The sequence below is a fragment of the Sus scrofa genome, chromosome 7 (assembly GCF_000003025.6).
Source record: "Sus scrofa isolate TJ Tabasco breed Duroc chromosome 7, Sscrofa11.1, whole genome shotgun sequence".
NCBI classification, from domain to species: Eukaryota; Metazoa; Chordata; class Mammalia; order Artiodactyla; family Suidae; genus Sus; species Sus scrofa.
In genome coordinates this window covers 65,830,594-65,857,527 of record NC_010449.5, presented here as the reverse complement: position 1 = coordinate 65,857,527, position 26,934 = coordinate 65,830,594, and the positions used below count along the sequence as shown (strand labels likewise).

Below are 26,934 nucleotides of genomic sequence, written 5' to 3'. Positions count from 1 at the left end.
CATGAAGGGTACACCACCACTTCAGGGGTAGTTCTGCCAAAAACACCTAACTTGAATTTGATTATGAGGAAGACAAACCCAAATTGAAGGACACAACACAACATAATTAGGCTGCGCTCTTCAAAAATCTCAATTTCATGAAATATAAAGATGGACTTGAGAAATGTGTATATTAAAGGAGACCAAAGATAAGACAACAGAAAGCAATACATGACCCAAGATAAATCTTTACTATAAAGGATGTTATTGAGACAATTGGTAAAATCTGAGTGGGGTCTATAGTTTAGGTCATAGTATCATAGCAATGCTAATTTTTTGATTTTTGACTGTTATACTACGGCTATTTAAGAGAATTTCTTCTTTTTAGAAAAGACTAAAGTGTTTACAAATAAAGGGGAAATCATGCTGCAGTTCAGTCAAACAGTTCATAAAAAAATGCACATATATATATATACATACATGCATGTGTATATATATACACACATACAAGTGTATATATAATATATACACAAACACATACATACTGTACACACACACACACACACACACACATGTCCATCTATGGGGAAAAGGATGCAGCCAATGTAGTAAAATGTTAACATGTGGAGGATCTGAGTAAAAGATATCCAGGAACTTTTGGTGGTATTCCTGCATCTTTTATATATTTAATTTTTACATTATTTACAACTTAGAAAAGCAAGCTTCAGTACCACAAGTGTACATAGCAGTGATTCACAGCATCCTCCCTGAAAGAGTCATTTTCTCCAACAACCACATATTAATGGCAGGCGGGAAGTAGAGGCCCAGAGGCTGATGTGCACTGGGTCCAAGAAAACAGAAGCTCCATTCTGACCTACCACACACCAGTTTGGGGACCAGGCAAAAAGTGTATTTCTGAACCAAGCCTACCCATGGAGCCACCTGGTCATCGTTTCTCCAGATCCTGAATGTATAAATGGAATGGACATACTTATTAAACTCTCACATTGGACACTGGTTACTTAAACAGTAGAGATAAAGAATTGTAGTAGGAAATGTCAGATGGGAACCCATGAAACTATCACCACTTTTGATCTAAATAATAAAAGCTAATCTTGCTTCCCAAGGGAATGAGTGAGCTTAGGGCCACTCTCACACTTAGATAATATAACAACTTAGGTCCATATCACTAATTATATTTTCATTTAATTCACCTGGATGGCCCTTTAAAAAACCCGATGAATCCTGTGTCTAGCAATGGACCAGCATAAAAGTCATCAAGGAGTAGTGTCAATTGCAGTTTTTGTGCCAAATGTGGTTATCTTTACTAGAGGGGACTAACACAGGCAATAGAACATGGCACACAGTCTTTCATCTGGGTAATTCATCCTTTCCCATACCTATCAGGACAGAGGATCAGAAGCAGGTTCCACTGCCATGTGATAGAGACAACATACATTCATTATCTTGTCCCAGATTATTAGCTTTCCTGCTCTCTGTCACATCATCGCCCCAAAAGCAACCAAGAATCTCCAGACATTCTGCACCACATCACACTGATCTACTCATGTTGACGGTATCACATTAGAGTGTTTTCTTGATGTCTTGTAAGATATATGGGCTCCCAGGGTAGGAAATAAATCCTGCAAAGATTCAGAGTTCACCTCCCATGGTTTTTGGGTCCAGTTCTCTGAAGCATTTCAGGATATTACCTCCACCGTAAAGCCAATTTATTGTACCTTGTACAATATTGTACTCTCCAATAAAAGAAAAAAAACACAGTGCTTGATGGACCCCTTTGGATTTTGTGGGTAATACCGTTCCTACTTGGGGACAGTACTCTGACTCATTTATCAATGATTTTGAAGGCTTTCATTTCAGAATGAGAGCCTAGAGTAAGGAAAGGATCAGTGGCAGGTTTAAACCATAGTATAAGAAACCTGACACTTGGGCCATACTATCATGGTACTAGAGGTAGGAAAAAGTATCTCATGAAGCTTCGGGCAAGCTCCAAGAGTCACAGCACAGGGTTCTGTGGGTATAGGATGTCAAGGGAATTCTACACCATTTGAGAAATGGCCCCTGGCATGTGAGAGTTGGAGCATCTTATCAAGGGATATCAAGTGATCTGTACCATAAATGCCCATCATGACCCACCATATGAATAAAGTGGCACATCTGGGATCATGAGTTAAAATGAACCTGCAAGGACAGGTAGCCCAGATTCCCACCATCCATCACGTCTGCACTGATGCCTTCCCCTTGGCTCATTCCTGTGACCTTTCAGAGGGGCCCCCTATGATCAGCTGACAAATATAAGGAAATCAAGAGTTTGATTCCTGGGCTCAGACCCCAGGGAGGGAATTCAGATTATCCATCAAACAAGCTACCTACACATGCAGAAATGACAGCTGAGGGAGAGAAGAATCTAGGATGAATGGTAAAGGTTGGAGATGTTGAGTATTGGAGGTGACTTCAGGACCAGCTTCCCATTTACTCTCCTCTGTACATTTTCCTAGAAACTGTGACCAACAAGAATTCTAAAGGAGTTCCCATTGTGGCTCAGCAGAAACAAATCTGACCAGTATCCATGAGGATGCATGTTTGACCCCTGGTCTGTCTCAGTGGGTTAAAGATCGGTGCTGCCGTGAGCTGTGGTCTAAGTCACAGACTCGGCTTAGATCCTGCATTCTGTGGTTGTGGTGTAGGCCAGTGGCTACAGCTCTGATTCAGATCCTAGCCTGGGAACCTCCATATGCCACAGGTATGGTCCTAAAAAGCCAAAGAGAAAAAAAAATTCTGGATAAGCCATGCTTTGATAAAATGAGCTTATAGGAAAAGCAGTGAATCTCCTGACTACTGACACTGTCAATGTCCCACCCAAATCTTTTTTTTTTTCCACTGGGTTGTACACCTTCTCTCAGCTGCTCTGAGTGTTGGCTGGTAATAGCTCATAGACCTCTTTCTATGGAAACTTGTCCTCAGCCAAGGTAAACTATCTTTCCCAGAAGGCTACAAATCCCATCTCCCTACCCCATCAACATTGCCAAAGACTAACAGGGTATAGGATACAAAAGATAGTATGACACATGCTCCAGACCATTCTTCTCATCATCCCCATGAATGGGCTACACTTGACCTGAAACTCCATTCCTGCCTCTGCTTCTTTCCCTACCTTATCCCATGCCCTGCTCCTCTACAGATTTTTTTTTAATTAATGGCTTTACCTAATTAATATGAATTACTATACTCTTGAAAGCATTTAATATCTTTATATATTATAATGTATGTAAGCCCGGTCATCTCAAGAGAATCTGCTGCCTAGTTCTGTGTAAGGCAAAGTCTATCACCTCATTCTTAGTCCCCTTGTTTTTTATTTCCTCTGGTGGTTGCAGCCATAATCCTAAGTAATCTACTTGTACCCCTTTGTCCTGAAAAAACACTCCTTAAATACAATATGTGCCCTTGAACTCACGTCTTAGGATGTGCTTCTAGGGTAGCCAGCCTAAGGTATCTGTGATATTGATCTGACTCCAATTTGAAAATATGTGAACAGAGGGAATTTTTTCTACCAATTTTTGCTAAGGTTTTACCTTAGTTAAGCAATTAGCTATTAAACAGCATTAGTTTGTGATTTCTCCCAGTGCTGCTCTCCATTTTTAAGCTTAAAAATAAAAGCCAAAGATGAGGTTGAACTCAACTAACATGCCAGAATTGTCCTGAGAGTCACCTTCTCTTTTGTCTATCTGTAAGGAAAGGACTGGAGAATAGGGTGGGAGAGACTTCATGCTCCCTCCATCCCATCCCCCCATCACTTCCATTCTGAAGCACCAGTAAGTGTGTCCATCTCTTTATATTTGAGAGTTTCTAATAATATGACAAAACCAACATTTTTGACCAATTTGGCAATGGACCAAAATGGATTGGGGCTGACAAGATGAGGAAAACAAGACTGTGGAGAAACTGTTCCAGAGACAAGAGTTAGCTATGAAATGGTAAAGGCCTGCATTTTTATGGTGGTAACATGATGCAAAGGAAGGAATAGCAATGAGATTGATTTCAACTTAAAGGTCCTCAGGCCCCACCATCCTGGGGGCTCAATTGTACTGAAGCAGCATGAACACACCCCCAAGGTCCCTGGATCATCACTGCCACCTGGTAGTGTAAAACTCATCTTCCCCATTCACTCCTGGACCACAGAGGACCACCTGCTGTGTGCTCCTAATAAGTGTGCTCCTTCTGCCTCAGCCTCTTCCTGAATGTTGGCTTCCTACACACCGCAGGAGGATCCTGTCTCAGTGCCATTGATCTGATGCTCCCCAGGTACCATCTGCTGTTCCTGAGGGTTCAAAATTCTTGAAGTGACAGAGTGCCACTTGATTCCCAGCTGAAATCACACCTGTGCTACGGTATTTGAGCAGTGCTGAGGAGATGAATGCTCTCCCCACCCCAGTCTGTTCTTCGTGAAGACTTTTGGTACACAGAGTTCTGATGGACAGTTTCTCGAGGCTGGTTGGTAGTGTTGATAATATACCACCCTCTCATCCACTGAGTATTTCACATAGTTGTATGTTGCCTCATCAACTAGATTGGACCGCCCTCCAGAGAATCACTTTTTCTGTGATTCAGTTCACACTGGTCATGTTCAACAAGTCCTGGTTGAGTGATTAACTAAGATGTGGACAAGAGTCCCAAGTCACTGCTTTAAGAAAGCAAACTTGTTCTGTACGTGATAGACATGAACGTGTAACCTGTTCATTAATTTGATCATATGATCATCTGTTATTATTAGGGGCCATAGTGTGCTGGCACCCAAGACCTTTGACAGGGCTAAATGAGAAATAAAAAGAGCTGAGACAGATGGTCGATGAAATAGAATGACCCTTGGACTTGTAAGAAGAGATCATACACTGTGGTTAGATATTTACAACCTAACATGAAAATAATCTATCAAAAGAGAGTTGGCCATGGGAAATAGAAAATGGAAAGCTGCAGAGATGAAGGTCAGCAGCACCCATTCCCAGCCGTCAGACACAGGGAAAAGTACGCCCAATCATGTTTTAAAACAAAACAAGAAGAGAAGTTTTCCATGTGCACACACAAGCCCTAAAAGGGAAGTTCCTGGAAATACACTATTTTGTCCAGTGCCTGGTCCAGTAACTCAGATGGTGACAACCCATTGCTAAATGGCAACAACACTACAGATTGGGTCACTGTGATACTATGATTTATAATAGGAAACTTTTATTGTCTTCCTCCTATTCCTGGCAAAGAGCTCCTAAAACCTTCAGAATTTCCAGTGAGGAGAGCAATAAAGTTAGCTGTTGTTATGCTAATGAGGTGACTTTTGGAAAGCACCTAAAGATGAGTGCTGGTTGCCAGCGGAACTAATCATCTGATTAAAGGGTTGAACTTTCAGTCCCACTGCCCTTATCTCTGCTCCCCTCAACTCCAACTTCCTGAGAGGAGAGGAGCTGGAGGTTGAGTTCAATTAATAATGGCCCATGATTTAATCAGCCATGCTTATGTATTGAAGCCTCCATAAAACCCAAAAGGAGGGCACACACATGGAGATGCCAGAAGAGGGCCAGGAGGCTCAGCACCCCTTTCCCCATACCATTCCCTGTTCATCTTTTCCATCTGGTTATTTCTGAGTCATATCCTTTTATAATAAACCACTGGTCTAGTCAAGTAAAATGTTTCTATTAGTTCCATGAACCACTCGAGCCAATTAATCAAATCCAAGGAAGGGTTTGTTAGAACTTCCCATCTACAGCTGGTGGGTCAGAAGCCCAAGTTGTTAGGGAACCACTGAACAAAACCACCTGCCCTGGCCAGGCATAATAATAGCCACTTGTATAAGTTATCTCACAACAGGAGGTCTGATGAGGAGAGCAAGAATACAGAACTGACAAACTGCCAGCAACTGGAAGAATTGGGAAGATTCCAAAGGGGAGAGGAAACACCAGCCCCGAACATGTCCCGCCATCACCCTAGAAACCCTCACGCTAGAATCCATTTGACTGAGGGATGCACACTGCCAGGAAGGGCCCTGAGTTGGACTGCTTATGGGCATGAGCAGGATGATTGGCAAGAGAAAACCTGGAAAGCTAACCCACCTGCATAAAACCTGAGACTGTGAGCAACGTGGCAGCATAGTTCTCCTGGGTTCCTGTACCCCACTGCTCTCTGCCCAGGGTGTGGGGGGAGTTCTTCCCAATAAAGTCTTTTGCTTTTTCAGTACATGCATCTCCTCAAACAATTCATTTCTGAGTGCAAGAGCCCAATTTCAGGCCCGGGAAAGGACACCCCCCCCATCCTGTGACAAAGTAACAACCTAGACTTGTGTTTGGTCCCTGAAATGGGGGATGGGAGAGTGTCTTGAAGGCATGCCTCCTTAACCTGTGGGATCTGGTGTTATCTCCAAGCAGACAGTATCAGAATTAAGTTGTAAGACACCCAGCAAGTATCAGAATTACTTGATGATATGTTTTTTTTTGTTTTTTTGGGTTTTTGTTTGTTTTTTGTTTGTTTGTTTGTCTTTTTTAGGGCTGCATCTGTGGCATATGGAGGCTCCCAGGCCAGGAATTGAGCCACAGCCACAGCAATGCAGGATCAAAGCCGTGTCTGAGACCTACACCACAGGTCATGGCAATGCAGGATCCTTAACGCACTTAGTAAGGCCAGGGATCAAACCTGCATCCTCATGGATACCAGTAAGATTTGTTTCTGCTGAGCCACAACAGCAACTCTGGTGATGTGTTTTTAAAAGAACGCACACATTGGAACTGGTGTTAGAATTGCAGTCAACAATCAGAATTGGAATCAGAATCAGACTCCTAAGTACTCACTTACGCAACTGCTATTAAGTGACTACTTTGTAAACAGTACTCAACCAAGTTTTTACTTCCCCAAAGATACATATAAAACAAAGCAAAGGAGTTCCCGTCGTGGCGCAGTGGTTGACGAATCCGACTAGGAACCATGAGGTTGCGGGTTCGGTCCCTGCCCTTGCTCAGTGGGTTGACGATCCGGCGTTGCCGTGAGCTGTGGTGTAGGTTGCAGACGCGGCTCGGATCCCGCGTTGCTGTGGCTCTGGCGTAGGCTGGTGGCTACAGCTCCGATTCGACCCCTAGCCTGGGAACCTCCATATGCCGTGGGAGCGGCCCAAGAAATAGCAACAACAACAACAAAAAAAAGACAAAAAGACAAAAAAAAAAAAAGAAAAAAAAAAAAAAAAAAAAAAAAAACAAAGCAAAATAAACATGCTCACTAATAGCTACAAAAGTCACATCATGATGAATTCCTTTAAATTCATAGAATTTAACAAGAAATTAAGACAAAGGATAAAAGTGAAGTAGCATTTAATATTTTCTTGAACCAATAAGGTTTTGGTAGGTAAAAGGACAGAAGAATCAAGATTTTTCCTCCAAAACCAGCTATCTCTATTTTTCAGATATACTGTAGTTGCTAGATCAAGAATTTATAAAAGCAAACCCAACATCACTCCTGAACTGACAGTTCCAAAAGACAAATCCAGCTGGTTGTGGACCAAGGATGTGAATGTTACACACACACACAAATAGTTATACAAAAGCAAGCAAACAGACAAATGTGGACATAGAAGTTCACAGCTGTGCAAGAAAAAGTCTCACAGCAAATCAACTCCTTCCACTGGTGCAGCACCAAACCCTGCACTGAGCAACCTTGGAAGTCCTTCAATTGAAGGGGAAGGCATTCAAGGCAGGAGGTTCGCACAGGCAGTTAAATGCAGGGGTTGTGCTCCCTTGATTTTTGCAGCCTTAGAAAACTGGGCCATTCCATCACTACTAACAATGTAGGCAGAGAAGCAAAGACAAGAATGCTTTGCTTTTGAACATAAATCCCCACAGGAAACCTGCTTTGCTCTATGTGGGTAGAAACAGACAAAGAGTCGCAAGAAAACGGTCACATCCTCTAACACTTTTATCTCTGTGCTGCCTAGCAACTTTCATAAATAGAGCATGGAGAGGGAAAATTTTCGTGGAAGCCCAAGAATAAGCAGGCGCCATGTATGCCACGTCATCTCTTATGAGCTTTAATAACACTACCTCTGTGAGTTTTAGCAGCACAGCCTCTGAAGAGCTGCCACCAACCAAGAAGGACTGGGGAGTGTTCTTACCTCTTCATGTCTCTTCATGTAGAATCTTATTTCTGGTTGATTCTTGAGGCTCCCTCCTCAAGCTGCCTGGAGGAAGAGGAAAGTTGTATTATTTAAAGCCAAAGGAATATTATGGTTTAAAAATAAGCAGGAACAAGCTTAATGGTGTCTGTTTCCACCACCTTCTCACTCCAGTATCTCAACATGACAGTCCCTATTTCTGCTGGTGCCAATCCAGTGATAGGGAGCACGGCTGGCTCTCTCTATTGTGGGCTCCTCCAGCTCCCACAAAGGGCTTCCTAATATTAAGCCAACACTTTTGACTCTCAGGGAATCTGAGAAAAGAGTAATAAAAGAAAGAGGAAAAGGGACAACTGAAGAGAAAAATATTTCCCTGAACAGAGATGAGAATTCACTAACTACAGCACAGTATTTTGTATTTTTCTTCAAAAATTCAAAATGCATGTATCTGGGGATATTGTAGAGAATTTCTGATTTTTCGGATCTAGTGGACCAAAAAGTATAGAAAATTAATATTAACAAATATGATTTGAAATCCATCTATAAGTACACATAAAACTGTATTTTTTAAGAAAGCAGAAATCCTCAATGCGTCTGGAACAAAATTTGCTAGGCATTAGATTACCAAGATACATTTAAGACTTACAGTATGCAATAAAATTGGAAGTAAAAAAAATGTATATACTAACTACTTGAAATTTTTAATAACTTAAAAACACTAAAGCTAGAGGTTATTCAAAAACAAAGAAAAAAGTACTAAGCATAAGCATTTAATTTTAACTTGTGTGTCCAAACACTTACCACTTTATACTTAAATCATAGTAACACTATGAGGTAGATGCCCTTAGCCCCATTTTTCAGGTGAGGAAACTGAGGCACATAGAGGTCAAATAGGTTGCCTGAGATTATATAGGTAATTAGTGGCAGAATCAGAATTTGAACCCAGGCAGCCTTGTTCTAAAGCAGCATCTTAACCACTATACTGCATAATTTCACATAAAAACCCATGGGATTGGATAACCAAAGCCACAAAGAGGAATATTCATAGCCTTAACAGCTTTTTACATTTAAAGAAAATAGGTTAGTTAACATAAGGTTGCAACATGATGGCAGATTTTTTTGGTAAATGAGCCTTTTCCTCCTTTTGCACTAAAAATTGGAGCAGGGAGTGGGGAAGAGAAAAAAATCAAAATGGTGTTGTCCTAGCCAAGGATTTACCAGTGTCTCTGTGGATGGTGTTGAACTGAGACATGCAGACCCACATACCTACCTACATAAGCTAAGGATTGATATGAATCAATGTTCTGACTAGAAATGCCATGAGTATTATTACAGCACCTGGACGTATAGAGTTAAAATAGTTCTGTGCATACTGAGTCAAGAATTGAGTTCTAAGTGATCACATCTCTAATGACTAACTATAGTAGCTTGCTAAATTGCTATAAATGGGGACCTCAGGGATAAAGTGTTTGAGTGCCCAGACTGTGGTGTCAGACCTTGGCTTGTGGCTATGGCTTGGCCACCTTATAGTTTTAATGATCTTGGTGAAATCATTTAACCTCATTTCCCTCTTACATAAAATGGGAAAACAATAGCCACCAGCAACACTACCATTTTCTGGGGTTGTTGGAGAAACTAATTAAGCAATTGATATGATGCCGGCCACAGAATAGCTTCATTTTCTTGTTTAATATGTGTTCTATACAACATAGCACTGGGGTAAAAAAAAAGTGGCTACTAGAAGACAAAAAACTGAAGAATACCCACCCTCCAAAAGTCAAAATAGGCAGAAATACTTCATCAGAAGAAACTTTAAGACTTTAAGACTCTCTGCAGTAATGGGCTAGGATATTTGGACAAGCCCTCTTGAAGACAAAACAAATATGCCAAGTAAAAACCCTTACAATCTCTAGGTAAAGTGTTAAAAACAAAAGAAAAGTAGACATGTTTCTTAAAAGTAAGAGGAACAAAACACCATGGTTAGAAATAACCAGAACAAAAGGAACTTCAGATAAATGAGCACAGATGCCACTTTTGTTCTGAGGGGATCTGTTGATCCTACTGACTTGAACTTGACAAGTGGAACAGAGATCAAAGCTCAGACTCACCCACCTTTGGTAGGGTGTCTAGTGGGAGACTTTCCCTTCAATAAGCTGGGGCCCAAAGCTGAGGATGAACCAAAGGCACCCAGGTCTTCTGGGAGATCTTGCATCCTAGATGGACCTAGATCTCAAGACCTGAACTAAGATTAGGGTGGTCCTGGATTAGAATTTCCTTAAGGTGCCAAGTGAAAGCAAATTCAAATGCTCTCTGGAGGACTGTACTGTGTTCTAGTTCTCCGTTTCTTCCTAGAGATGGTTCCAATAGTCCAGAATCAATGATGAAGATGTTACCGTGAAGGAGAAGAGCAGTGTGAGGCAAATATGTGCGTGCGCACACAGACACAAAAAGATCCACAAGAGATGCTGACTGGCTTTAAAAAGCATTCTGCTTATTTTGTTTAGTGAAATATATAGGATATGCTCCATCTGCGAGGAACAGAAAACTTTTACCAAGTGATCTTATAATTTAGAAAAACAACCAAATAGAACTTCTAGAATTTAAAATGGTGATAACCAAAGTTAAGAACATATGGATAAGTTAATAGCAGATCAGAAACATTCACGAACAGAGACAAAAATCCAAAGATGTTATCCAGAGTGTAGTCTGAAGAGACAAACAAGAAATGCAGCAGAGCTGGTAACGAATAGAAGATACAGATGTGAAGTCGAGCATATTCTATGGGTGCCCCAAAGAAGAAGAGAATGGAACAGAGACCATCTTTGAAGACAGTGGCTGAGAATTTTCCAAACTAATCCAGATTCAAGAAGCTCATTCAGTTCCAACAAGAATAAACAAAAATAAGTCCCGCGCTTAGACATATTAGGAAAACTGTTGATAACCAAAGACAAGGAAGATACTCTTAAATGAGGTCCCAAGAAAAACAAACAGATTTTCTTAAAAGTCATGTTGAACTGGCAATAACAAGACAGAAACAGTTGCATGATCTTTTCTTTTTGGATGTTGAATGCCATTGTTAATCTAGAATTCTATTTCCAATGAAACTACTTCTGGAATGAAGGTGAAATAAAGACACTTTCAGAACACAAAAACAGAATTAATCACCCAAATAAAGGAAAAGCTAGCAAATGCGTTTTAGGTAGCAAATATGACCCAAACTAAAGATCAAAATTGTGAGAAGGATTTTTGAATTCATCTAAATAAATACCGAAAGCATGAAGCAGGTCTTGCGGTGTCTAAAAGAAAAAAATATCATTGCATTTTCCAGAAGAAGGGTAGTTGCCAATTAACTTTATACTTAGATACATATTGTAATTTTTAGGATAACACCTAAAAGGAATAAAAAGAATATGTAATGTCTAAACTAGTAGAAAAAATGGAATTATAAAATAATTTTTAAGAGGTGTATAAAGGAAAAGAATGCAACAAAACAGAGTTGTACAAAGCACAAAATAAGCTGTCAGATTTAAGCCCAAATAAAAAGTGATCGTATTTAATTAAACTGAAATATATCTGAGAGAATAAAGAAAATCTCTACGAGCTGATACAGGGTGATTTTCAGAATATATTCTTAAGAGGAAAGCCAAGAGGCAAAAATTATGTTACCTTTTGTGTGAGAAAGAAAACAGGAATATACACATTAATTTTTGCAAAATTACACAAAAAGAAAAATGAGAAATAAAATCAGTGGCCTATAGGAGTAGGGGTGGTATCCATGGGGTAGAAGGAATACAGAAGGAAATGAAAGTTTTACATAGAAAATTGTAGAGAATTTTGACTTTTTAACCATGTTAATTTTTTTATACATTCAAAAATATAAACTGAAACAAGAATGGGGAAAACTCTAACACTGAAGACAAATAGAAACAAAATCATATATCGCATTGATACATAATTAGCCAGAGGAAAAATATTAATTCAAAACACAGTACTCTGACAATACACCCTCAGTGGAATATAGTTTACTCTTAGGACAAAAAGAAATCTTGAACTTGACTCATGAAGTTTACTGTGGATGAAGTAACTATGAAATATTTTGAGTTTATTGTAGGACGGAGCAAATTTTACTGCTGGGAAGGAAAGCTACAGATTCTGGTTAACTCTAGAGCATAGAAGAATATTTAGCTACCCCTCAAAAATTTAAGGTTAGCTAGTAGGAAAATAGTTTATTGTTTCTGAACCACTAGAGTGAAAAAAACAAGAACAAAAGCAAACAAACAATTGATCAAAAACAGGAAAGTACAAAACAAACAAGAAAACAAAAGTATGGTAAAACTGTCAATCCAAACACCTGACAGTAACAGATGGCTTGTGTGAGGGGAAGCCAAGCTATGAGTATTTAGAAGAGATACTCCTAAAATAAAATGACACCACAAAACTGAAAATAAAGCAATGAAAAAAAAAAAAACCCATCAGAAAATGCTAAGAGAAAATGGCTAGGATAACACTCATCTCCAAAAAAAGAGAGTTGGAGGCAACAATCGCTAAGAGAAAACCGTGAGGGATATTTTTATTTAAAAATAATTACAATCCACAAAAAATATGAGTCACCAACACTTGTGCATTATCTTCAGAATTTCCAAGTACATAAAGCAAAAAGCCTTGTAAAAATAAGAAAATCCATAACCACAGTAGACCTAACACCCTTAAAATCCACTCTGATATATTCTGCAGGTTTCTCCTGATATATAAAAGCCCACACTGTGTTTAGTGTGGAAGTTTTCTTCCCTGACATTGCATATCCCTGTTTCTGGAGCGTGTGGAGAACTGATCCTAGTTGTGGGGCTAATGGGTAACGAGGGCTAGTTGGGGCAGGTCTGGAGGAGAAGCAGCCTCCTCTTTTTAAGGCATCTGCCCCGGATAAGGTTAGCATGGGGTTTTTGAGCAAAAGAAGATTCGTCTCTTCAGCTATCAGAGGGCAAGATTCTTCCACTGGCAAGGGATTCTTAGGATGACTTGCAATTTCAAGATCATTAGTTTTACCAATATCTAACTAGAAATTCCAAGTTTTGGGATCCTATTCTTTCCCAGTCAAAGTCCTAAACTTTAACCTAAGAAACTTGGCATCACTGTGAATTTTGCAGTCATAATTCAACAACCCACAGAATTAAATTTTGTGTGATATTTCAGCAACATCAGCCCTGTGGATACAATAATTCTTCTAAGGCCTTAATAGAAGCTCTGTGATCTTCTATAGTCACACTGTGACTCTTGAGCCGAGAGAGGACCTGACTTTGTCATTTCTTTTCTGTAAATACTCTAGTACCCTCAAAACAATCCACCCCTGAATCACAGGCCTCAAGGTCATCAGGCCTATCATTAACAATTACACCCAGCAGGTGCTTGGGATTCCAAGGCATTTGCCTCCATTGATACTGCACCCCAGTTAACCACAGGTGATAGCTTGTGGTTATTAGGTGATAACCACAAGCTATCACCTGTAATTATAGGTGATTAATTGGGATGCCACTGCAAGCCACAGATTACCAGCATCCCATTGCCCTTTGGCAAGGAAACGAGCGCTACACTCAAGCCCAGACAAATCCCCAAGTAACCATTTGTGTGTGTGGTTGGAAGGGGGAGAGGGCATTTACCCGTTGGGACTATTCCTAGTATCAATTCTATGACAGTCAGGGTCCAGGCAGAGACACACACTACAAAGGAATTTGAACATTTGAAACGAGATAGGGCTGGCTAACATGGAGAACTATTTACAGAACCATTTATACTAATAAAGAAAAGAATATCCTAGGGCTGAGGAAGAATAGCCAAGGAAGGAACAAACTTTCCCAGGCTGAGATTCAGATCTCCACCCAGAGGACAAGGCTGCAGCCCACTGGATGGTGAGAAGCTCTCAATGCCCAGGGCCAGAGCTGGTCCAAAGTGGGTGAGCTGAGGCTGGTGGTGTGGTGTCACGGGCAGGGCATGTGAGTTGGGGACTGGCAATACACCTTGCTTGAAGGCAAGCACCACTCAGCCTCCTACACTTATTCTGTTGGCAACCATGGAGCAAGCAGAATGAGGAGCACACCGAAAACTGGAAGGTGCCCCTTTCCTCCTGCAATGTCCCTCCAGCACCCCCTGCTGACAAATTTAGTGCCGTGCCAGGTGGCAAAGAGTCTGGCTCCAGAATCCAGGCAATGGAGGGCGGGATGGAGCCCAGAAGCAGTAACTAACTTGCTCTCCGTCCAACCCTCTTTTCCTTCAGCCAGCCACAGCTGTGATGGCTCTGCCCTGGGCACTGTGCCCTAACCCTCATTCCCTGTGGGGCAGAGCCATGGGCAGTGCTGCCTGAGGACTGCTACTGGAGCTGTTAACCTTCATCATGGGCACAGGAGCCCAAGGATGGAGCCAGGGGAAGCCCAGGACATCCGCCATCCACATTTCTCTGAATCCTCCTCAGGCAGCACTGACACTGACTCTCCACACTTGGTTGCAGGGGTGGTGTTCATTTTTGCCCTTTTACCAAATAGTAATTCCATGGTGACCCCAAGCAGCTCTTTCAACTTCCAAAATCCATAGAAATCTTGCTGTGCCTCCTGGAGGAAGCATTTGTCCTTTGGGGACTAAAGCCTCTCTGCTGACAGAGTCTAGGTTCATGGAGACAGGAAACTTTTAAATGGGTTATCACAGAATCTTAGAGGGAGCTGAGGCAGGGTTACAGAGGTGGAAACTGAGGCACACAGACTTAGATACCTTAGTTAGAAACAGCTGAATTTGAACTCAAAACCAGACCACACTCCAAAGTCCCCGTTGTTTCCACAGCACCATGTTGCCTCCGGGCTGTCTGCCAAGTGCTATGAAGTACTGGTGAGGAATTGAGGGTCAGACCCCAACCAACCAGAGCTCTCAGCACCTAGGAGTCACCTTCATCTCAGAGACACACAACACCCATAGTTAGATGGAGCAGCTTACAGGCCTCCCTGCCCGTTTGTGCTGTTTTTTCATCCCCAAAGCAGCCAAGAATGTCAAAACCAAGTGGTTCAACTTTGTAGCTGGAGTCTGCTTCCTGCATCTCAGAGCTATGCCTTTTCCAAGCTTGGAAACAGCTACAGCAAGAACTTGTCCTGGGTCCCGACTCTCGGGCAGTTGTAATAACCATACTTCCTACCTTGTGTGTAGTGGACACGGAGGGTGGCCCAAGTGCTGTGACCGTAGTTTTGCAGGAGAAAAAAAAAAAAAAACGGCAAAACCCGCAATGAGTGGGGAGAAATCCAAGCTTCTGAAGGTGGAAGAGCTGACTTTTAACACCGCCTCCAAGCCTGAACTTGGCTGTTTGTTTGGAAAGAAGCAGCAGCTGTGAAGGAACTCAGCCCTTCCAGGTGGTTAAATGTCAGGAAGGCCGCTCCTTCAAGAGATGGTGGGAGCATGGCCAACACCACCTCAACATACCTGTGTATGATGCCCTCACAGCTAATGGGAGCAGGAGAAACACATGGCTGGGGTTCGGGGCACATAGGAGTCTTTTTTAAAGAAGCAGCTGGAGGTAATCTAATAGGGAAAGAAATGACTGTGCCATAGTTATTCTTGAGGATGAAACTTCATAGTAATGTGACTTTCATTTGTCTAGATCACCCCCAAGAGTGGGCTCCATTGTGGGTTTGGAGACATGATCTAATTTCTCCGGCTCTAAGTGCTCTAGCAGGGTGAGGCATTACTCATCCGCTCCCTCCCTCTTACCAATGAGTCAAGTGAGGTGGGAGGCAAAGCCCACCTTGGGAAAAGTGCCTTCAGCAGCTGCCCCCCATGCCACCCAGCAGGGTGCTGCTCCTCCACCCCTCCTCCCAGCTCCCCAGCACAACCTCGCCTCCTTCCCCTGTCCTTTCCCCTGACTGCCACCTTTTTCCTGCATCCCATACTCTCAGAGCCCTAACATCAAAAGGTGAATCTGATTCACAAATCAGTGCACCCAGGAAGAAGCAAATTACTAGCACCATCTCGGTGTATTTTGAGTAAAACAAAGCTTTCGCCTCTTGTTTGTGTGTCAAGTAATGTGAATTACTTCACTTAGGTTTTTTCCAAAATCCAAAAGCGTGCTCGTGGAGCTGTGTGATCTGGAGCAGCCCACATGCCCTTCTGGGAGAAATGGTCCCAAGCAGCATTCTAGAAACTGGGGTCACTCTACCCCATCCCCTCCATCCATAACCCTGGAGATACCTGTCCCCAGGGAAGTCAGTCCAGGATTCTGGTCCAGCCCCTAAAATGAATTTTGCAAACTGTATTCTTTTCTTGGGAATTGGACAACTGAAAGCAGCTAGAATGTTTCATAAGAGGAAAGTTGAAGGGAGTTCCCATTGTGGTGCAGCATAAACAAACCCTACATTCATGAGGATGACGTGGGTTCAGTCCCTGGCCTTGCTCTGTGGGTCAAGGATCCGGTGTAGCTTGCAGACCCGGCTTGGATCTGATTTTGCTGTGGCTGTGGCTGTGGTGTAGGTCAGCAGCTGTAGCTCCAATTTGACCCCTAGCCTGGGAATTTCCATACGCCCATGCCCCTAAAAATCAAAAAGCAAGGAAGAAAAAAGGGGAAGAAAATTGTATAGCTAGGGAGTCAAAAAATTTCAGCTGAGAGAAGGAGCAGGAGACAGAGAAAGAGAAAAGAGTTTCCTCATTCCTGGCTGCTCTTGTGGCATCTGTGTTGGTCTAGTGAGCCTTGCACTGTTGTGGCCTGTTCTTGGACACCCAGGACATTTTCTCTGAAATCTAGGCCCCACCAGAGCACTACCTAGAGGATGAGCATATGGCCCTTAATTAGTAGCTGACCTTGGAACAAAATCCCAGCTTCCAGACCAAAATGGATGTGTCTGTCCTCAACAGCAAGAGTGGTTCTGAAAATTTGAGGTCAGTCCCCTCAGACGCCAGCAGGTGTGCGCCAGCTGCCAGCTTAAGTCAGGGGAGTCATGGCAGTTGGAGGAAGGCCATGAGAATGGCTTGATGCCCTTCCCTAAATGAGATAATGCCCTAAAAGCTCACTATAAATTATCAGGGTGGCACAGTCTTCAAATGCACCCGTCCAGACTTGGCTCCGTAAACCTCACTGCCTGTTCCATGCAGCCTGAGAGGAGAGGGGTGGGGCCCTTCCAAAGGACAAGGGAATCGCCCCAGTCTGGCATGCAAACCACATCTGTAGGTGGAACTAAAGTCGCCACTTCAAATTTTGATTGCTCTGCATCCACATGAGTTAGCAAGAGGCAGGGTGTGGCCATCAGAGAAGGGAAAAAATCTCTCTGAAGCTCTTTGGGCAGATTTTGTAGGTCCCTGTAAGTAAAGAAATACAGTGCTGGAGATCATAGTAGAAAGCGCAGGTAGACAGACAGGCTTCCAGTAGAGAAGGACCACTCACTCCTTCAAACAGCCTGCGGGGAGCATGCAGACTCTCTCGGTGTTATCTAAACATGTTGCATACCTCTAAATGAAATTTGCAAAAACCAGTACCCCCTGCACATTTTAAAGCTGATATCTAGTTTTCATCTTAAGCTTAAACAGCTGCAAAGGGAGTTCCCTAGTGGCTCAGTGGGTTAAAGACCCACCAATGTCACTGCTGTGGTTTGGGTAGCTGCCGGGGCATGGGTTTGACCCCTGGCCCTGGAACTTCTGCATGCTGGGAGAGTGGCCAAAAAAAAGCCCCCAAAACAATTGCAAAGAAGAAAACTTCCAGTAACTACTGATATTTTCATATAAAACTGTTCCATTATGCTCTTAAGTATAAAAATAAAACTAGACTGTGAGGGAGTTCCAACTGCGGCAGAACAGATTAAAGATCTAGCATTGTCTCTGTGGAGGCGTAGGTTTGATCCCCTCCCTGGTACAGTGGATTTAGGATCCGGCATTGCCACAGCTGTGGTGTATGTAGGTTGAAGCTGTGGCTTGGATTCAATCCCTGGCCTGGGAACTTCCATATGCCATGAGTGCAGCCAAAAAACTGAAGCAAAACAAAACTAGTCGGTCAGATAGAATGACTGGAAGGTGAGGTTGGGAGGAACACTAAGAGTGGGTAGACTCTTTAGGGAGTAAAGATCCAAATGACCCATCCTCCTCCATGCAGAGTAATGCGGGCAGAACACTAGGCAGAAGGAACAAGTGCAAAGGCCCTGAAGCAGGAACAAGCCTGACTTATTTAAAAAATAGAAACATGGGAGTTCCCGTCGTGGCGCAGTGGTTAACGAATCCGACTAGGAACCATGAGGTTGCAGGTTCGATCCCTGCCCTTGCTCAGTGGGTTAAGGATCCGGCGTTGCTGTGAGCTGTGGTGTAGGTCGCAGACGCGGCTCGGATCCTGCTTTGCTGTGGCTCTGGCCTAGGCCGGCAGCTACAGCTCCGATTCTACCCCTAACCTGGGAATCTCCATATGCCGCGGGAGCAGCCCAAGAAATGGCAAAAAGACAAAAAAAAAAAAAAAAAAAAAAATAGAGACATGCTAGTGTAGTGAGAGATAGGATCTACAGGAGCCTGATCTAGATTTCCGTCAATGGGCACTTGACTGGTGGCTTCTAGATGTACTTAGCCAAGGCTGTGTTCCAGCAGTTCTGAAGAGGGAAAAGTGGGAGGGTGGGATGTTTATCCACCTGGCTCCCTTCTTGCAAGGTCCCATAGGTGGGCTGAGTACCCAGCTCCCTTCTTGCAAGGTCCCATAGGTGGGCTGAGTACCCAGCTCCCTTCTTGCAAGGTCCCATAGGTGGGCTGAGTACCCAGCTCCTGTCAGGGAGCCTCTCTACCAGCCTCTCTGTTTCTAGTCACTGCTTCCTTCCCTTTACATCCTGTAAATCTTAGTGCCTGGGCTGGTCCCACCAGCTGTTAGAACATTGGGCACTGCACTCTCTCTCATGATGTCCCTACATGCTCTCCACCTTGGTGAAAAGTCCCTCTGTTTAACTCTCCTCCAATTATCCTAATTCGTAGGTGTCATCTATTTCCTCCTGGGGCCTTGGTTGGTACACCACCATGACGTGGTCACATTTTCTTAGTAGTATTCTTAAATTCTCTGATAATTGTCTTCTATCCTGTGAAGCTACATCACAGATCTTTTTCTTTCTTTCTTTTTTTTTTTTTTTTTGCAATTTCTTGGGCCGCTCTCGCAGCATATGAAGGTTCCCAGGCTAGGGGTCGAATCGGAGCCGTAGCCACTGGCCTACACCAGAGCCACAGCAACACGGAATCTGAGCCGCGTCTGCAACCTACACCACAGCTCACAGCAACGCCGGATCCTTAACCCACTGAGCAAGGGCAGGGATTGAACCCCCAACCTCATGGTTCTAGTCGGATTCGTTAACCACTGCGCTGCAACGGGAACTCCAACAGATCTTTAACTTTTGTTTCCAAGTGCCTCTGACACTGTTGTAGGAAATGCAGTAACTATATACATGATGCACGACAGCACAAAGAGATGCTTGCAAGACAACTGGTCCATTGAGAACAAAATGCAGTTGGAGGCCATGAAGTTCAAGTCTGGAACAGCATTCCCATGCACGACCCTCTCTGGGGAATGCAATCTCCATCGCCCTCCCCAGGTTCAAAACTTCCTCTTTCCCCTGGTGTTGGATGGAAAACTTTCAGCCACAACCATATTTAGTCATATTTGGGGAGGCGGGAGGGGCAGGTCAAAAGCTAAAAAAGAAGAAAAAGAATGTATATATATGCTTACGTAGCTAAGGTCACAGTTCCTGCTAACATACTTGTCTGGGAAAGCCTCAGAGGTCTCAGGACCAAAAAAAAAAAAAAAACAAACAAACCAACAAACCAAGCCAAATAAAACCTTCCCCCTCGATTGGGTGGACACTGGCTGCTTTCATTCATCTCAATCCGAGAATCACCCTGTCAAGTCATGGCTTTGTCACACAGTAAGAGCTTTAAGTGGCTACAAGGCCATTGTGGATGAGACGTTCAGTCCACGCAAATCACTGCAAGTCACAGCTGTCTTGTTTTTTTTAAAGCGTGTTTCCTTCATCAAGATAGTATAAATTTACTGACAAGAGACATTTACAGACAGCCCAGAGGTGAAGCAGGCGTTTAAGAGTGGGTTGCCCAGCTGGAAATAGGACCCTGTGCAGAGAAAAAAGTTTCCCTGCCCTTGGAAGCTAAGCCAGGTTCCCAGCACCCACAGTAGCTGCTCCAGGTCGGGTCGGAAAAACCCTGGCGCAGTACCCTGGACCCAGCCGAAAGCCAGAAAAGTGTGAGGGGGCCCGTGGAAAAAAAGAAGCAAAGAGGAAAGGATGTAGAGCTTGGTTAAAAATAAAACTTATCAGATGAGAATTAAGTCCTGAGAATGTTATCTCTTCCCACAGGAGGATGGAAAAAAAAAAAAAAGATCAGCCTGTCAAGGAGAACACAGGCCACAGGATGAATAAGCATACAAATAGGAGGAAATGACCAAGCAAACGTGCCAATCCTGCAGGAGGAGGGCTTCACAGGAGGTGCTGACCTTCCAAGACTGGTGCTAACCCTCCAGGAATAGGAAGAAACTGACCAAGGGGCTGTTTCTGGTGACGAGTCATTTTTTTCCCCCTCTAATACCTTTGTCAAACTGTTCGCTTTTTTCCATCTCCCCCACCCCCGCCCTGGCCCCTAACCATGTGCATGTATTACCTTTTCAGAAAAATAAAGGTCTTTGACAAAGACTCTAGGGGGAATTCCTACTTCCCAGCATTTGTATGGCAGGTAACTCTGTCGCCAGTGAATTTTTCAAAATCAGGATAGTTGGCTAATGCTTCATTTAAGCCCTGCCTTGGCTGCGTACAGCCGCTTCCTTCATCTTCACCCAGGCCTTGGATCTGGAAACCTACCCCCCTACCCTGCCTCCACCCCCAATCCACTAGTTTGTCTGAGATTTGCCTGAATTTGAGCTGCTCCAAAAGCTCTTCAAAACTGGCCTACCACACACAGACCACCGCCCCCCAACCCCATCCCTTTTTAGCCCTCGTTTCCCTGGAAGTTCACAAAAGAGAAATGAAGTACCAAATCTTCTACCTCTACGCCCACGAGGCATCTGTCATGAAGGATATGCCATTTTTCCCTCAAGAAACAGGCACAAAACAAAGACTACCTGTTAATTTTTAATAATCTAATGTAAATAATGAATTTCATTCCACAACTTCTCTTAAATCTGTATGCAAAATTGCGATAATAAAACACACCAGCCATTCCCTACCAGAGACGATTCTCTAACTTAAAAAAAAAAATCACAAAATGGTCTTTTTACATTTTCTGAAAATCTCAGCACACAGGAGCGTGAGCAGCAACTACTTCCAAAAAAGCTGACTTTCCAAGGTGCGAAGTTTATCAAAGGTCAAGCAAACAGGACTCAAGAAAGAAATCTGGTGCTCTTTCAACACTCCTAGTCTTTCTGGGTATTTAAATAAGCAAAAGAGCTTTGTGTTCTAAAGAAATTAAAATGACATCCTTCTACAAGCCACCTCCAAAAGATTAGATAAAAGACTGTCCAAGTACTTTGGAGAATTGAAACTATTTCTCAGTCTCAACTCAGTGTCACTTAAGGGTGATGACAAGTATTCCCTAAGATGACAGGGCCTTGCTCAGCCTCCTCCCTTGGGTTCCATGTATCCGATGGAGGATTGTCACTAAGAGAACCACACTGACATCTCAGCCTTAAACACAAGCTGGAAAGTTAGGTATATTAACAACAACAAAAGTTTCCCTAGATCCCCTCAGAGGGCATTGACATAGGGACAAAAGGGCAGCAGCTTGGATGTTGTCCAAATATCCCAATGCGTCATGGGCTGCTGGGAGGCATCCCAATTGCACCGTTTTCTCTCCCAGATGGTCCATACTGCCTAACTCTGCTCTATGGAGGACAGCACGTCCATACAGCTCATGCCCAGGGTTAGCCAGAGAGACCAGTGTTGGCCATATACCCAACCTTCCTCCACGATCCTGAGAGGCATGCAACAAAACTCCCATTGCAAAGACAAGGGAGAATTCAGCTATGACATTGATGTTTTCTGCTCATGTGCTTTATACTGAATCACTGACATTCCTTCAGGATGCTGAGCATGAGATTCCTGCTGATAACCCAAACCTGGTGGAAAGATATCAAGCAGCTTGCAGTTTAAAGCTTCCCCTCTCCCAAATCCACTCATCTCTGCTCTTTTGTTTGGCATCTGCTCTGCAGGAAGAAGACACCAGAGACAGCAAATACCGTGGAGCTGGAGGTATTGAGTCAAATCCTATCATGCTAGTCCTTCACTGTGTGACCTCCTACAAGCCACCTAACTGCTCCAAGTTAGAGAAGAGCTGCCTCTTCATGGCTGCAAAGAGAATAAACCCATGAGAGCATGTAGCACAGGCCCAGCACAGAGTACCTCTGAGTAGGTAGTCATCTTACCAATGGCAGTGTATCATGACTCGAGCCTGACCTTGGTTTTGCAAATGTAAAGGCCATGGATCTCAAAGGACCTCACCTATCAACCTAGAGAGACAGCAACCTATTAAAAAAACACTTTTGGGGAGTTCCCATCGTGGCGCAGTGGTTAACGAATCCAACTAGGAACCATGGGGTTGCGGGTTCGGTCCCTGGCCTTGCTCAGTGGGTTAACGATCCGGCGTTGCCGTGAGCTGTGGTATAGGTTGCAGACGTGGCTCGGATACCGCGTTGCTGTGGCTCTGGCATAGGCCGGTGGCTACAGCTCCGATTCGACCCCTAGCCTGGGAACCTCCATATGCCGCGGGAGCGGCCCAAAGAGATAGCAAAAAGACAAAAAAAAAAAATAATAATAATCACTTTTGGTAGTTCCTGCTATGGCACAGTGGGTTAAGAATCTAATTGCAGCAGCTTGGTTCACTGCAGAGGCATGGGTTTGACCCCTGGCCCGGCGCAGTGGGTTAAAGGATCCAGCATTACCACAACTGTGGCATAGGTTGCAGCTGTGGCTCCGATTCAGTCCCTGGCCCAGAAACTTCCATATGCCATGGGTGCAGCCATTAAAAAAAAAAAAAAAAAAAAAATCATTTTCGGATGGGAGGAGATTGGGTCTGAAAGCCGGCTGGGTCTTAAATATAAATATAAGCCAGCAAATATTATCCAACAGAGTTCAACTATAACCACCCTTACCTTGAAAAGAACTATTTATTTTCACTCTGTTTTGACAAGTCTCTAGCCATCTCACTAACCAGTATTATTTTCATGCCATTTAAAAGACTTAAGACTGAAGCTAAGTCAATTTTGTATTATTTTTATTTAAAATAACTTTACCAAGAGCATCCCTTGGGCTTGTCTGCATAGTTGATCCAATATAAAATACCTGACATTTCTAAATTCCTATGTCATGCTAACTGCTGACCAGGCATGGCATTTCCCATCATTGCTTCCTAAAACTCAGGAAATTTCAAGACCAAATGGCCAAAAGAAATTAGGATGATCCAGCCTCTAAAACAACCTGAGTTATTTAAAAAAGAAAAACAAAATCATGTCTGAATGGATAATTCATAATTCAGACAGCCCAGCATTTAATTGGTATTAACTACTCTACTAAAGATCTATTTAATGCACTTAGGTAAGACCCTTTCTTTCCATGAAATTGGATCTTTGGCTCAAAATTTAATCTCCTGCCAAGGACTCTGCACTATGTAGGTGACGTAACACTGAGGTAGGCTCTTAACATTTCATTGCCAGGAATATAAAGGAAATTGATCCGATTATTTGCCAAATAATGTTTCTTCATCAGGGCTAAGTCCTCCCCTAAGTGGGCTGTCAAAGAGAGGAGGAAAAAAAGCAGTCACTCTTAGTTGTATTTTCCAGGACTCAAATTCAGCCATGAAAAAAATCAATGCATTAAAAATTGATTTGATATATATATAGTTTATTTGGTTATAGGACCTTTGTCTGGAAGGCAAAGCATATGAGGTCTGATCTTTGGGTAACTCAAAATATTGACTAAGTGAAAGATACAAGACATACTATTGTAATGATATTTTGTAACAATGTTCTTTCAGAATATCATCATCATTCTCACTATGATAGTTATCATGGAAAAAACTTAGCTACCATTTTACAGAATATAAAACTCCTAGTAAACAACCTTCTTTCTTTCTCTCTTGTTGAAGGTTTTCAAAATTGTTCCAAAGGAAGAATGCGGTCTATCCTCTCTGAAGTTCTCCGTACTCCTGTAGTTCCAGGACATAGAAGGGCAGAATCCTCTTTGTTCAATCTTCAGATTCATAGTTGCCAATGACCTCTTCAAACAGATAATATGAAAGGACACTATGATCAAAGCTTCCTAAAATTCTTAGCCTAAACTTAAAGTCAACAATGACAGAAAGACACATGTGCAAAAATTCTACCAAGCCCATCCTACCCAAGATAGAGGAAATAAATCAAACAATTAAAATACTAAGGCAAGAGTTTATTCAACAAGTATTTACTGAGCTCTTACTATGTGCCAAGCACTATTTTAGGTGCTGGGAATACATTCCACTGATTGAACACATACAAAAATCCCTGTCTTCATTGTGCTTACACTCTAGAGGAAGGATGCAAGACAATGAACATAATAAATAAGTAATTTACATAGTAACTTAGAAGGTGATGAGTACTATAGGAAAAAAAAATATAGAGCACTCGTGAGAAAAAAAAGACAAGTCTTATCTGAAAATTTTCCAAAGCCAGGTACACACGAAAATATGCTTCCTTCTGGGACAGTCTATTCATCTGTTAAGTGACAAAATGTTTCTGGCCCCTTAATGTGCATAGGGTTTTCAAGCAAGAAATTACAGGGATTTAACAAATATGAAAATAGAACTGGAAACTAAGAGTAACCTTCATGGACTCAATACAGAATTCTGCAGGCAGCAGAATCTGTGTTCACTGCAGTAGAACTTTCCACAGTTCTAGCAAATTCCACAATTCCAGCCATACTACCAACCACAGTGGATCTGGAGGGTCCAGTCTGCTGAGAAGAGGCTACTAGGGACAGAAAATGTGGAAGAACTCAAGCAGCTTTTCAGGATTTTTTGCTTTATTTCCATTTCCTTTTAACATTTCAGCACCCTAGTTTTTTTGTGATTTTCTTACTTTGTTAAATTAAAGAAGGGTGAGGCCATTAAAAAGGAAAACTGAAAAATAGGAACGTCCACAGTTCCAACTCCATCTCCAGTCTCAAACTGTTCAAGATGCACATGTATTAGGTCTTTTGACATCATTATCAGAGGTTGTTGGCTCCAAACTACCAGGAAGATCCCCCTCCCACTCTTTGATTTAAATTCAAATTTCCTTTCAACAAAGCAATCAAAACAATTAATGTCTACTTTTGCCTCCAGGGAATTAGGTTCTCCAAATAAGAAGTGATACTAGAAAATGAATGGCATTGACATATTCCATCAAAATGGGGCAGAGGCAGAAAGTCTAGGTTGCAGGACCAGGGAAAAGGAGTGTCCCTGGAGATTTAGAAACTGATGACTATGACAGCAGCCCTTTCTAGAGGTAATAATGTCATTAGGTTGTGATAATTCTCCAGAAACCCCAACAGCCCTGGATTAAGAACATCTGGAAATTGTTCAGATGACACACATTTCTGTTTCCTGCTGTTAAGGCTTCAGCGATGCCTCGCCGTGGCATCTGTCACCATTTTATTTCTTTGCAAACCTCCTCCTTTCAAATCAGGAAGTGTACATAAAGTGCAAGTAAGATTCATGCCCTCGCTCATGCTTCCAGGTTCTTGCTTCAAAAGCCAGGATCACCAAATCTATCAATTACACCGCTGGCCAGCTAGGTTGTCTGCAGGTATTTCTGGAGTTAGTAAATGAGTTCGTCTGGCAAAGTGTCTGGAGGTGGATGCAGTCTTGGCAAGAAAACACAAAGTACCATACGCAAGACAGGGATGTGAATGATGCAAGCAATAGTAAGGGGTTCTCATCACCGAGTCCCTGCAGAAGAGGCCTTCCTCAACTCTTAAAGAGAATTCAGGAACTGTTACTAAGATGAATGAGGCCAGCGGATTTCAGAGCAGGGTCAGTCCTCAGTGAGGGCAGGCTCGGTTTTCCCTGGGTTAGGAACAGAAAAGAAAACAAAGAGGGTAAGAGGCTCGATCTGATGAGTTTAGTATCACAAATGTCACCCCAAAAGCCTCCAGTAAATGCTCCCCATCTTACAGAACAAAGCTGAATGCAGTGCCTCCTGAAAGGGTTTAGCAAAACTTGTTTTCTTTGGTGTTTGCTAGGCATACAGTCCAAATGGGTCATGGGTTAGGCAATGTCACATACATCTTTATGGTACGATTTCTTAGATTAATATTTTCTTGATTAATATGCCCATGAGCAATGTGACTCTTCAAGAAAGAGATACAATATGTAACATTTCCCACATTTAGTGGCCAGGAATTTATCTTCTTGCAAACCAACCTGTGTTTCAATATAACATATTTTCAGAAATGCTGCCTTATAATACTGGATAGAGGCAACAGGAATGATGTCAAGTCACATTCAATTTATATTATAAGAGCCCAGTTTTTATATTCAGAGTCACCACACTGGTCTTGTACCAATGTAATAGATTAACCATCATAGCTAAAGTTCCATTGAATTTCTTTCATTACGTGCCAAAATCAGGGTCAGAATTTAACATTATGTTTGATGGACAAACATTAATGATCAAAAGTTAACTAGTTCCCATCTATTTTAACTGTCACATCATCAGTGGACATTCACAGGGGATGTCCTTTGTGGCTTTTTTTTTTTTTCTGATTTTTCAGTAGAGCTAAGAACAGAATTAGGCCCATCAAGATGCC

The 26,934-nt window shown here is 42.6% G+C and overlaps 1 protein-coding gene and 1 long non-coding RNA gene across 3 annotated transcripts in view; both read right to left on the bottom strand.

Moving 5' to 3' along the window:
- Nucleotides 1-15,501, bottom strand: part of LOC110261683 — a 258,687-nt gene extending 243,186 nt beyond the window's left edge. Inside the window, exons 1-2 of one of the 2 annotated variants that reach the window (XR_002346139.1) lie at nucleotides 15,312-15,501; nucleotides 8,141-8,206 (exon numbers count right to left, since the gene is read on the bottom strand). This is a non-coding gene — a long non-coding RNA (uncharacterized LOC110261683). The remainder of the gene's footprint in view (nucleotides 1-8,140; nucleotides 8,207-15,311) is intronic. The other variant, XR_002346137.1, reaches the window with a different exon arrangement.
- The window catches only part of EGLN3 (egl-9 family hypoxia inducible factor 3), a 28,024-nt gene continuing 25,081 nt past the window's right edge, over nucleotides 23,992-26,934 (bottom strand). The window contains exon 5 of the mRNA XM_001928507.6: nucleotides 23,992-26,191. Within this exon, the coding sequence (XP_001928542.3) occupies nucleotides 26,160-26,191 (32 nt within the window). The 3' untranslated portion in view covers nucleotides 23,992-26,159. The remainder of the gene's footprint in view (nucleotides 26,192-26,934) is intronic.